The sequence below is a fragment of the Sapajus apella genome, unplaced genomic scaffold (genome assembly GCF_009761245.1).
Source record: "Sapajus apella isolate SASKATOON/1434 unplaced genomic scaffold, GSC_monkey_1.0 scaffold39, whole genome shotgun sequence".
Classification (NCBI taxonomy): Eukaryota; Metazoa; Chordata; class Mammalia; order Primates; family Cebidae; genus Sapajus; species Sapajus apella.
In genome coordinates this window covers 9,961,338-9,974,699 of record NW_022436979.1, presented here as the reverse complement: position 1 = coordinate 9,974,699, position 13,362 = coordinate 9,961,338, and the positions used below count along the sequence as shown (strand labels likewise).

The 13,362-nt window shown below is 35.4% G+C and overlaps 1 protein-coding gene across 4 annotated transcripts in view; it reads left to right on the top strand.

Annotated features, from left to right (window-relative positions):
* The window catches only part of ASB5 (ankyrin repeat and SOCS box containing 5), a 114,750-nt gene that overhangs the window by 50,326 nt on the left and 51,062 nt on the right, over positions 1 to 13,362 (top strand). For 2 of the 4 annotated variants that reach the window (XM_032298701.1, XM_032298702.1), the window contains one exon: positions 3,432 to 3,716. In XM_032298701.1, coding sequence (XP_032154592.1) covers positions 3,521 to 3,716 — 196 coding nt within the window. In that variant the 5' untranslated portion in view covers positions 3,432 to 3,520. Of the gene's footprint in view, positions 1 to 3,350; positions 3,717 to 13,362 lie in introns of those variants that run through there. The other 2 variants (XR_004275328.1, XM_032298700.1) reach the window with 1 other exon arrangement.

The window sequence follows — 13,362 nt, the reverse complement described above, 5'->3', positions numbered from 1 at the left end:
CTAATTTTTGTATTTTTAGTAGAGACAAGGTTTCACCATGTTGGTCAGGCTGGTCTCCAACTCCTGACCTCGTGATCCGCTTACCTTGGCCTCCCAAAGTGTTGGGATTGCAGGTGTGAGCCACCGCTCCTGACCAGCTTTCTCTCTGTTGTTTTTGTGGAAGCTATTCAAGCTTTGAAGAGTCCAACAGTATTAGCGCCTCTTTCTTTTTTTTCTTTTTCTTTTCTTTTCTTTTCTTTTTTTTTTTTTTTTTTTTTGAGACAGAGTCTCACTCTGTTGCCAGGTGCCAGGCTGGAGTGCAGTGGCATGATCTTGGCTCACTGCAACCTCTGCCTCCTGAGTTCAAGCAATTCTCCTGCCTCAGCCTCTCAAGTAGCTGGGACTACAGGTGCAGGCCACCACACCCAGCTAATTTTTGTATTTTTAGTAGAGACGGGGTTTCACCATGTTGGCCAGGATGGTCTCCATCTCTTGACCTCATGATCCGCCCTCCTGGGCCTCCCAAAGGGCTGGAATTACAGGCATGAGTCACCGCGCCTGGCCGTATTAGCCCCTCTTTCTATATTCCCACTTAGTGAGTACACACAAAGTGCCATCTCATTTCATCGTCATACCATGTACGCAGCTTACCCCAGTAATTTAGGTTTCTGATTACATATAATCTTGTATGATCTCTTCTGTGTGGGAGGAGGGGTATGTGTATGTGTCTGTTAATCTGTGTGACTCTGTCTTAATCTCTGTATGTATGAGTTGTATTTGCTCAGATCATAAGTGCTTAAAAATAGAAAATTCTAGAGGCAACTTGAGCATGTATTTTAGTGAGAACTATGTTCAAATAGTGCTGTTCTTCATAATTAACTTTTATAGATCTCTAAAGTTCTCTGAGACCCACTTTCCTCATCTTTAGAATATGAATAATAATACCGCCAAGATGAAATAAATTCGTAAATAAATATATGCATACAGCATACAGTATACCTTTGTAAATGATTTTTCTTGTTTTAACTTTTCTCACATCACCCATTCTAGTAATACAATGTTAAGTTCAGTTTCAACACTGATTGACTGAAACTAACAAGATTAGGAAAGTTGAGATGTACTGAGCTAGTCAACTACATCTGGCTACCACAGTCTCTCAACATGGTGTATTATAAAAACATTTATCTGAATAAGTCACTTCAATGACTAATCAATATTTTTTTTCCTAAGGAAATGAAAATGCCAGGAAAATAGATGCACAATACTTTTAGTGTCGTTATGTATCTTTTAAATATTAACAGAGTTGTTCATAGTATTATTTGGAAGGGTTTATAAAATGAAAAATACAGCATCTAATTTCCACTTGATAAATTCATATGCTATGAGTTATTTTATTTGGGCTTAATTTTTATTTAGTAATTAACAGACTCAGAGATGGTAAAATTTGCTGAGGGAAAGTATACCAACAGAATATACAAATGGGAATCAAGTAATTCATAAAAATAAAACCTGATGTCTTGACATAAAATCCTAAACATCGTACTGTAGTTTTTTTGTACTAGTAAAGCTAGAAAGATTTAAACTTAATACACCAGTGATTGCAGCCTTAGTGAAATGAAAGTGTTTCTTAACCCCAAAGAATCCAGGCTCCCGATTAGCTCATGAGAAGACAATTATTTTTAATAGCACTTACTGGTAGAGAGAAAGGAGTGAAACCTTAGATGGGCACTTAGACGTGACTAAGGCGGTTTTTATTTCTGATCCCGAAACACTGAAGTGGAAGTGTGCAGTGACTCAGAGCACTGTGATGGCCCAGCTGTCCAGAGGCATACCTCTCTAGTGTGAAGTCAGGCATCACCGGAGGGAGGACTCACTGCAGAAGAATCGGCACATGTATTGACTCACCTGACACCGTCTTACCAGTAGTGAAAAAGAGGAACATTTCGTTAATCTTCTATTTGGAGTTAATTTTCACTGATTCCCAAAGCACATATGAAATAGCACACTGGGCCTAATTAATGCCTGCCTAGCTAACACTCTGCCTCTGGAAATGATAACCAGGGGCCATTTTCATAAGAAGCTTGGTAATTTCTTTCTAATATATTGATCTAGTTATTATCATTTTTTCTGAAAGCCCTTCATTCACTGATGAAAGCAGCAGCCTGCTTTATTTGACGTATTTATTTTACAGGCTTATCTCCTTGTGTTGGAATATGTCAAGTGAATCTGTCCAAAACCATTTAAGATACTCGGCATAAAATGGATACACCGAGGGAGAGAACACTTACTAGTATGGCCAATCATGGGTGTGCTCCTTATTCCAAGAACGGCCACTTCTATTTTCTTATACTTGTTATCTTTTGTTAATTTGGAACTCAGATGAGCTAAGAAACAATATCACTGTCAAGAGGCCCCAAACCCAGTCATAGAAATAGGTAACGAAGCTCCCTATATAACATGATATTTTGTATTTTGGCATAACATTTTTGGCTTAAATGCAAAAATATTGCTGCTCTATGTTATTTTCTTAATAATTTATTCTATTTCTCTTTTAAAATATAACTTGCCTAAGGATATCTATATACAGATACATTTCATCCATGAATAAAACAGATTGGAGTCAACAAAGATTATAGGCCTAAAAGTATATTGTTTTGCTTGGCTTTGGACAGTGTTGATGAAATGCATTTGTTCACTTGATAATTCTGGATATGTCTTTTCTGAGTCTTCCCTCCCAGGATTACGTGCTTTCTCTTTGTGCTCCCGTAATACTTGTTTTTACCTGCTTCATATCTACCTATTTCTGTTCCATTTCCTCCACTAGACTTTGAGTTCCTTGTGGCCAGGACCATTCTACTTGTCTTTATCTCTTCAAAATCTAGCAAAGCATTTGACACATACCAAGTTATTAAAAAGCGTTCATTCGATGAGGCAACAGTGTCAGATTATTAATCTATGATGTTTCAGTGTGATGACTTGTAAGAAAAAAATTTTTTTTTTCCCTAAAACAGTAAAAACAACACAATTAGCTAATCTGATGAGTCGTCATTAAGGTACAAGCTCTGGACTGTTTGCTGATTTAGCTCATGGTCTACAAATAGTATAGTGCCATTTTAAAGCTTTAAATGATAGACAACTTTACTTGATTTATGAATATCATTTATGTTAACAATGGGAACCCCATACACTGTCTTCAAATTGTTCTTGATAATTACATATATAAAATGGAAAGAATATGCATATATATTCAATATCTGGATTTTGAAATTTGGAGCACAGAGGTGGAGTGTCATTTTATATTGAGAATGGAAAGTCAGGAGCCTTGCGACACATGATGCAATTGCTTCCATGGAATATTTTCAGACCAATAGGAGTTTGTGAAGAACTTTTATGGACTGTATAAATATTTTGAGCTGTAGGCATCATTACCAGCTGATATTTTCTTTCCTCAGGACCAGCTGTTCAGGAGCACCACGGACGAGAGCCAGGCACATTTGAGACTTGGATCTAACTAAAGACCGCCGCAGATTCTTCTGCAGCAATGTCGGTGTTAGAAGAAAATCGGCCATTTGCTCAACAATTATCCAATGTCTACTTTACAATACTTTCGCTATTCTGTTTTAAGCTTTTTGTGAAAATCAGCCTTGCCATCCTCAGTCATTTCTACATCGTGAAAGGCAACCGCAAGGAAGCGGCAAGGATAGCAGCTGAATTTTATGGAGTATCCCAAGGACAAGGTATGTTTATGATAATCCTCTCTTGTTTCAAGTGGAGTTTAACTCTCATTTGATCCACAATTACATGTTTCCTTTTTAGACTGCTTCAAGGTAAATATTTTATAAACTTTTATTAAGGAAAATACTTGTAACTCACTTCATGGCTTATAAAAAGGAAAATTACTTTCTTATGTAAATGTTCATGTTAAAATCAAGGTATCATTGCAAAAGAGATTAAGGGAGATATACTGTATATATAATAGGAATAATAGGAATATATATATATATATTCTTCTTAAGAAATAGTTTAAAAAGTTAAACATTTAATTTGCCAAGTCATAGTATTAGAGATTAGTTTTAGAAGTAAGTGATCACACTTCAATCATCCTTTAATGTATACCTGGATTGCATAATTTTAAATCAAGTATTTAGTTATATATAAAATAATTGTTATTAAAAAGAGATTTCAATATTTTGTTTCTCACAACTTTAATAAGATAACCATTTGACTCTAAAGCACACAAAAAAGAAGTTTGACAGCATGTGTTTTTCTGATGGAATTGTTATTGCTCAGCTCAGTTTGTGGAAAATTGATTATAAAAGGATAGAAACATAATTAATAAATTTTATATGTGTGCAGCCAAGTGCATTCATATTCCTTAGAAGAAATTGTGCTATGAAACCAAATGAGAAACAATATTACCCATAGACTTCAAAAGGTTGTAAAACCATTTAGGTTCTATTGGATCAATATTCTAAAAAATAAAAATGATTCATATGGCGGGCTTTTAAGTGCCATTTTTAATTCTCATAGTTTTCACATTCATTTCTGATTTGAAAATCAACAGGCATGCATGAACATTTATAGCCCAAATACCTCCAAAACAACTTACATTGTCAGAATCAAAATTTACTTTCCACACAATTTAAACATGTAAACTTGAAAGAAAAATCACTTAGAGTAGAAAGCTTTCCTTCTTAAATTCCATTTTCATACATTTTTCAATGTGGGGTGTGACTCATTTTAAAATCTAGGTTACTCTATTGGTACATGGAAAGTTAAGTGAAGGCAGAAAATTTTTTTTAGTGTGTAAGGTAGATAATAAGTACATTTTTCCCGAGGAAGATTGCAATTTTGCAACATGAGGGATTGATGTTCTCACTCAAAATGAGGAAAATATAAATGCTCGTAAGAATCTCTCATAAGGAAGATAAAATCTCAATTAAATAGGCAGCATTTAATCCTTTACCTACCACCTCTGCCTTAGAACAGAGACAACTATATTTTATTTATTTATTTATTTTCCTGGAGTCTGGGGCTCACACTGTTGCCCTGGCTGGAGTGTAGTGGCTCAATCATGGCTCGCTACAACCTTGAACCCCTGGGCTCCAGGGATCATCCTGCCTTAGCCTCCTAAGTAGCTAGGGTTACAGGTGCATACAACCATGCCTGGCTAATTTTATTCTTTGTAGAGACAGAGTCTCAATATTGTCTGCTTACTGTGGTCTCAAACTTCTGGGCTCAAGTGATCCTCCTGCCTCAGCCTCCCAAAGCTCTGGAATTACAGTTGGGAGCCTTCATGCCAGGCCTGAACTATAACAAAATGTGACATATACACTATGTGATTCATCTGTACATAAAAAAATTTATTTGCCCATATTTGTAGATACGTGACTAAACAGCTTACATGATCATAAGATGGTAACATTTACCCTCACAGACAGCCTGTAGCACATCACTTCATAATCAAATCTTGTCTTTGTATTATGGGAAATGCTGTACATTAACACATGAAATATTGCCCAAACAGAAGAAACTTTTTTGTGGGTTGACAAGGGATTTAGAGAAGGCCATGGAAGCTCCTTTTCATACATATTTTCCAGTAAAAAGAAACACTCATCCCCTCATTAGACTGATCTTAGTGTGCTTATGTTGGGAAATCATGAAAATACATGAAATAGTTTCCATGTTCCCATAGACTTTTAGGATTCTATTTTAAAATAAGAACTCTAGGATTTTTTGTCTCAAGAAGGAAAGAAAAAGGGAAATTAGTATCCATTAACAGGAAACACTTTTCCTGGAAATATAAGATGGAAACAAAATTTTTAAAAATGTTGTTTTGTGTTACTTTTAATGTTAGATCTATTTAATGAAATTTTTCCTGTAATATCATGGATTAATCTGTATATGAAACAATAGAATATAGTATTATAATTTTTATTCGATGTAAGCATAATTTGTTTCCAATTTGATTTTAACATTAAGAGAACAAATAAGGTATCTTATAAAACTCTTTCTTAGTCTGCCTCTAAGTGTTCATTCTTTCTTGCCCAGGAAAATTATTACTTTCTCCATTTTAACATAGCTTTTTCTTTTATTTACTATAAGTCAACTATTTTTTTATTTTGTGCGTATCCTTATAATTCACTAATTAGGCTTAATTATCTCTGTTTAATCCAACGATTTCCTCTTTCCTGGGAGAGATTATCACCTTCATTCCACTTTGAACTGTGTTTCCATTCCTACTTTCAAGGCTTAGCCAGACGGCTCCCCAACATTTCTGATATGGAGTTGCCAAATTCCATGAAATAAGAGATGGTGTGTATATTTTCATGTCTTTCATAATCACAGAAGACCCTGTTGACAACATTCTGGATGCCCTCCCCATAAGCAGTAGTACTTTGGTGTGAAATAAAAGGAACTGTTAATTTTTTAGATACTATTGCAAATCAGCTGATTGTGTTAGACAAATGTATGGCGTTTTTCTGTTTGTTTGTTTGTTTGTTTGTTTTTAAAGCTCTTTCCTGTCAGGCTTGAGACCAAAGTGTGATTACCATGAAAATGCTGAAAATCTAAATGGTGTCTAAAATAGCTTAAGATATTTCCCTCTTGATCCTTTTGCTGTTTTATTAAACTTTACAAATCTATCTTTTCATCTCTAAAGACTTTTATCACCCTCATCATTGTATTTCACAGGCCTATTCTTCGCTTTGCTTTTTTGTGTAACTACCTTCTGTATCGTTCTTGCTGCTAAGTGTCCCAATTACAGTCTTTATATATCAGAGGCCTAGTCTAATCTTGAAGCTAACTCTAGACTTTGAAACTGACAGGGAGACTACCAGGCCTTGAAGGCTATACTGAAATATTAAACAGTATACAGAGAGAATGAGGATGTGGAGAAATGGATTAATTTGGTGAAATCATACCAAAGGCCTAGAAGAAGCCATGAACTGCTTTACTCCCAAAGATACTTCAAGAGGCAGCTCTTCTCTTCTGTTAACGACAATACTTTTCAAGTTCTATGTTAGGCTCTGAAGAAGTTTAGCAGTTTTTATTACAAGTAGACAGGACAAGTTCTAAGCATTGATTTTCTGAGCACCCTTGATATCAAGACACTGAGGATACAGTATACATAAAAGGCAAAATGTATGGTTCTCATCCTTAAGTTTATATTCTAATTGAGGAGATAGGATATCTACAGATAACAGTCACTTTCCAGAATACTCACTGTCAAATGACGCTCAAGAATGAATGGGTCATTTTCCAATTTGTACTTTTAGAGATATCTTCAAAGAGAAGGCAGATCTTGAGATGACTCCAGGAAATGAGAGAGGCATGGATTTATGGGTACACACTGATAACTGGAAGACAGTAGGTTTGGCTGGAGTGGAGAGTTCATGCAGTAGAAAAATAAGTTGGGCCTAGATATGAAAGAATTTGAATTTCATGCTAAACAATTCAGACTTAACTTTGAAGGTAATGGGCATCATTGAAAGTTTTTGTTACGAAAGAAGGTGGAAAATAAAAAACATTACGTATTAAACCATAATTTAAAGTAGATTTATATAGTAATATTCTTTGGAGTTGGACAAGACAGATTTGAAATAAGGTGATCAGTTAGGGCCTTGCCATGAGGAGATGAAGACTTAGTTTTCTCCTGGTAGCATGGACAGAAAACAAAGAATAACAACAGAAAATAAAGAAAAGGAAAAGAAGAAAGAAAGAATCTGATGATGCCTGTAAATAGCATTCAAATAGCCTTTAAATTGACAGAAAGAGCAAATATTACCTTAGAGTAACATTTTAACATATTACTTTCTTCATTTTAACATAGCTTTTTCTCCCACAGTTAGATATTAACATGTCAATCAGAAGATTCATTAGCCACACAGGTCAAGTCTGCCGCCCCAGCCAAGGCCACTCCTTGAAAGTATGACTTTAGAGCTTGGTGAGTCTGGTAGGTTACATACCTACCTCTACTGGGAAATATCAATGTAGATCAGGAAGTAACATAATTAGAATCTGAATTTTAGTCTTGCATTTGATTTATTTAATGTATTCTTTTTGTTCAAACTTATATTTTTAAGCACCAAGCCTTCCAGTTATGACTTAGCTCCCATCTTGATCTGCCCACATAAAGAAAATGTACCTGCTTGACCTCAGGACTGTTTTAGTTCATCTGACTTTTATAGGTCTTGTTGCAAATTAACATATTTGCATCTTGATATCAATCATCAGTACTGTGCGTTTGTTGAGTTGTAAGTCCACTTCTGAGATGTAAATTTGCTTCAGCTCTGCTGGCAGATTTCTGAGCCTGAAAGACCATGGACCAAATTTTGGATTGTGGAAAATTTATCAAGATAATATGTCTCTGTGAGGCTGCTTGAGAAACAATCTGATGACACTCAAGCTCTTCAGGTGTACCTTTCACAGTTGAGATTACATATAGAATACAGAACGTATGTAGAATCATCGTATAGAATGTTTATGTTTGTGATGTCATAAGTTTTGTTTTAGGGTTGCCATAAAACATGCAATTATTTTTTGTCCAGTTGATGGTAAACACTTGGACATGGGACATAGTATAAATGTGAGACCTTAAGCTGAATGGCAGGAGAGCTTGGCATTTTGGAGACTAGCGTATGTAATCTGGATAGGAAAAGCAGCTAGAATTTGATATAATATCTTTTTTTTTGTCTCCATTAATAAAGTCCATCCTAGGTTTAAAACCAACTTCAGGAATTTAGCTTTACAGCCAATGCTAGCAGTACAAGCGGTAGTATTCTTTATTCCTGTTTCTGAGGAGCAACTTGTTTCATGTGACCTTTGGTGCTGCTGGTTACCTGTGCATGAGATTAGTTATCTTTGGGACATTCTGAGAATCTCAGCAAAGAATCTGTAGCAAATCTGTAAGATGACTTCTTTAATATCTTGATTATATAAAGGTAAATATTCTGACTATGTAGAAGTTTTTGGACATATTTTCTAAATGTAGGTGGAACAACTCCACAGAAGAAAACTGGAATTGATAGAACTGCTCTTGTCTGACAAAAGACATGACATTATACTCAAAAGTGCTACTGTTTTTTTTTCAAAGACGTTTTAATTTTGTCCAAGTTCTACTTTTTCAGAAATGCCTAACACTTTTGTGAAAGAAACCATTATAATCCTATGAAATCCGGGAACAAAGTTCCAAGTTTAGAAAATACTGTCAAGTTTTAACGTATTAATACATTTCCTCTCCCTGTGTTTCTTATTTATTTTGTGTTGCTATAAAGGAATAGCTGAGGCTGGGAAAGAAGACAAGTTTATTTAGCTCATGATTCTAGTGGATGCTGAGAGCCTCAGGTTATTTCCACTCATGACTAAAGGGAAGGGGAGCCGCAGAGATCACATGGTGAGAGAGGACTCAAGAGAGGGTGGGGGCAGGTGTGTGTGCTTTTCAACAATGAGAACTCTCAGAAACTAGTGAGAACTCACTCAACACCAAGGGGAGGAGGGCAAGCGTTAATCTACCCATGAGGGATCCCACCCATGAACCAAACATCTTTCATTAGACTATATACCTCCAACATTGAGGATCGAATTTCCACATGAGGTTTGGAGGGGACAAATATCCAAACCATAGTATTTTATAACTTTATATTTGAGGAACTGCATAAATTATTGAAGTTAAAAAACTTGATGTAGCTGGTGATAGTTTAGGAGGGATCAGTTTTCCTAGTAATATTCTTATATCTTTTGTTCATCTCTTCCTTTCTTTAATCATTCAATTACTTGCTCATTTATTACTTACAATATAATGTACTTGCCCAACATGTATCTATCAGGTCAAAGGCATTGTCCTAGGCACTAAGAATAAAATATAGAAACTATTCACTGTTTTTCCCAACAGTATACATAGTTGAGTGGAAGAAAGATAGATAAACCAGTAATTTTAAAACATGAAAAATGCTATTTTACAAGATTAAAGAAGGTGCTATGGGAAGGGGCTATACAGAGAAATGTATATAGAGTTAAGAATAGTTCTGCCTAGGATTTGCCAGTTACACAGAAGCTGTACTAACAATATACACATTCTGTCACACAACTAAGCATGGATCCTTATTCACAATGCTCAGAAACTTCCCAGTTCCCCACCTTCACTTCCTACCAACTTTTTCACTTCCCAACTTGTTAATTCTGACTCATATATCTCTTACCTAGAGGCTTATCTTGGGCTAAAATTTTTGTTGTTAAAAGGATTTATTTTTAGGAAGGACGCAAGTATGCTATTTGAAAAATGAAAAGTATTTTGATGAAAAAGTTTCAAAATTGATTTTGTGTACTGTGATAGGGTACATTGATATTGTCAACTTAAACTTTTGTTTTTTACATAGTAAATATAGTAAAAGAACGAAAACTAGGTTGTAACTTTCTGCTTCTCAATTTACTATCTCTTTTAGAAGATGGTGAATTATTAAAATAAGCTATTTTTCTTATTCATTGCCATAACTGCTATAGATTTGAATGTAACTCAGTTGAATAAATACTGGGATATCCATCTACTCTCTTCCTGGCACAATGTTGTGTACTACATGCGCATATACAAACGTATGTATACTGTATATAGTGTGTAATAAGCTTAATAGGTAATACATAACTAATATATAATAAATATTAAATGCATACTATAGGACCAGGTGCAGTAGCTCATGCCTGTAATCTCAGCACTTTAGGAGGCTGAGGTGGGGGATCACAAGGTCAAGAGATCGAGACCATCCTGGCCAACATGGTGAAACCATTTCTCTGCTAAAAATACAAAAAATTAGCTGGGGGTGGTGGTGCACGCTTGTAATCCCAGCTACTCAGGAGGCTAAGACAGGACAATCGCTTGAACCCAGGAGGCAGAGGTTGCAGTGAGCTAAGATTGTGCCACTGCACTCCTGCCTGGCAACAGAGCAAAACTCTGTCTCAAAATAAAATAAAATAAAATAAAATAAAAATGCATAGCATATGATGTATGTAATTTCTCTATTATATATATGTATATGTTTACTATGTGTGATATATGAGTAAAAGCAGAAGAGTGGGATCAGCAAAGCCAAACATTGCAGAAGTTAGACAACCTAAACAGCAAGCAGGTAGAAAATCAGATGGTGCTTAAAAAAAAAAAAAAAAAAACAGTCAAGTTTTGCAATTGATGTTCTCTTCTAAGTCAGAAAGGGAAGAGATTGAGGTCAGCTGACACTGCAAGGCACTTCATAAATAAAGCAGAACTTAAGGCAGAAATTCAAAGACGGAACGTATTTGGTTATGTAGATGTGGAGATGAAACCAAGCTAAATATAAAGAAAAAAAAAAAGAGGCAAAGTTTAGAATTTGGAACCAAACAAGCCTGTTTCATCTGGAGCAAAGGTGGAAGTATAAATGGTAGGGATGAGGAAACATAGTTGAGTGGTTGATGCCAATGGGAAAAATAAAGACACATCCAGAATCATACATCTTAAAGTCAAAAGTTCTCTTAAGAACTTTCAAATGCCTTTACAGGATTCAGCATGTGAAAAAGAGTCTCTAGTTAATGATGGGAATAATTACCACCATAAGTATTTTACAAAATCCTTGGTATAATGATTTAATATGTCATTATGTGTGTTTCATGAAGTACATCTCGGAGAAGATGGAAAACCTCCCCAACACTGACTCAGCACTGCACATCCTCAGAGTGGCTTCATGGCAATTCTGCAGATCTGTACAATAATTTTAGCAATTAAGCCCATTTTTTAAACCACAGAGAAGAGAAGAACAATTATCCCCAGTGACAGATAAACCATGCCGTTAAAAGCAGGTGAAGTATTTGGAACACCTCTTCCTCCAAAGCCACCCTCAAATAATTTTTTAAAAGAAAGAAAAAGAAAGCATTTGCTTATGAATGATGTATAACTTTTAGCATTTCTTCATTACCAGTGGCATAGGGAACAAGTCATTTATTCTTTCCAGCTCCCTCAGCAATGATACAAAGCAGACCATTGGCTTTTTAGACTGGAAGTGTCCAAATATCATGGCAGGGAGGGAGAGGCTTAAGGCATATCATAAATTGTTAAATTAATACTGAAGGATTCTTTCAGGTGGTCTGTGTTTAAACAAGTCCACTCTGTGAAATTTAGGTTAAGGGTGAACATATATTAGATGATTATTTTCTCCATCCTCATTCTACAATTCCTCATTGGTTACCATGGAAGAGGATTTAAAAAATCTGTCTTATAGATTTAAGACAGATTACTATCCTATATTTAAGGCAGATTTAAGATTTTTCTAGAAGGCCTTTGGGCTGAGAAGCTAGAATGGTGTGAGGAGGCAAGGTTCCCATGGGTTCCCTTCCCCTTTTTGAACAGAACAACTCTACTTTCATAAATCTTCATAAGTTGGGCTTTAAAATAATAATAATTTTTTTTCTTCAAAGAAAGGGATAAAATAATATTTAAAACTAGACTGTCCCAGTTTATGGAAAATACTATTTGTTGCACATATCTTTACAGAACCTAACCATCTGATAATATGAGTCATAACTGAATATCATTTCAAAATTCTTTCCTAGGGATTAGATGAGCAGCAAACATCTGGGGCCTGTCAGGCATGTGCATAACTATGTGAAATGGCAGGAAGTCATCCTCTCTCTATCAAGGCAGCTAAAATTTCCATGCCACCACTACCCACTGAGTAAAATAGAAACCTTTAGAAATACATATACTCTTTCCAGAAGGCTTATAGTCTTAAACTACGGGTAGAGTACAAACAGACTGAAATTTAACACCAAAATGCCATTCATGTTTTTAAATAGAAGCACTGGCTTACCTCAACTGTCCAGTGTGCAGCGTGATTTAAATGAAAGCTGACAATGATAAAATTTAAGTTAAGGCTCATCCACTGGAAATCTGCTCTTCACCATGGTAACATCATAAAGTCCCTTGTTAGTGAATTCAATCAGGTAAGGCTGCCAAAGTGAGAAAGGAAGCCATCCTTCTTCTAAAGCGGTCTCAATGCACTACAAGAGCAGTCAAATAATGACCATTGAAGCAATGGTGACTCTGGTAGTGACTTGACTCCTCAGTAACAACCAAACACATCTTTGATTAACCACTAAGGAGATTTATGTGCACCTAATTCTTTTCCAAATTCCACGTCATTCACTAGAGAAATGATGTTTCTATTATCCATCAAGCAAAAGTAATAGTTCATTTTTAGAATGAAATGATGTACCAAAAAAAAAAAAAAAAATGAAATGATGCAGCTATAAATTCTTGAATTTGGAAGTTTTGTGTCTTACTTCCATCTTGACCTGTGATCCCAAATCATGAATTTGGAAAAGGAAAATGTGCTAGTTCTTTAGAGCTCAAATACACAGGTT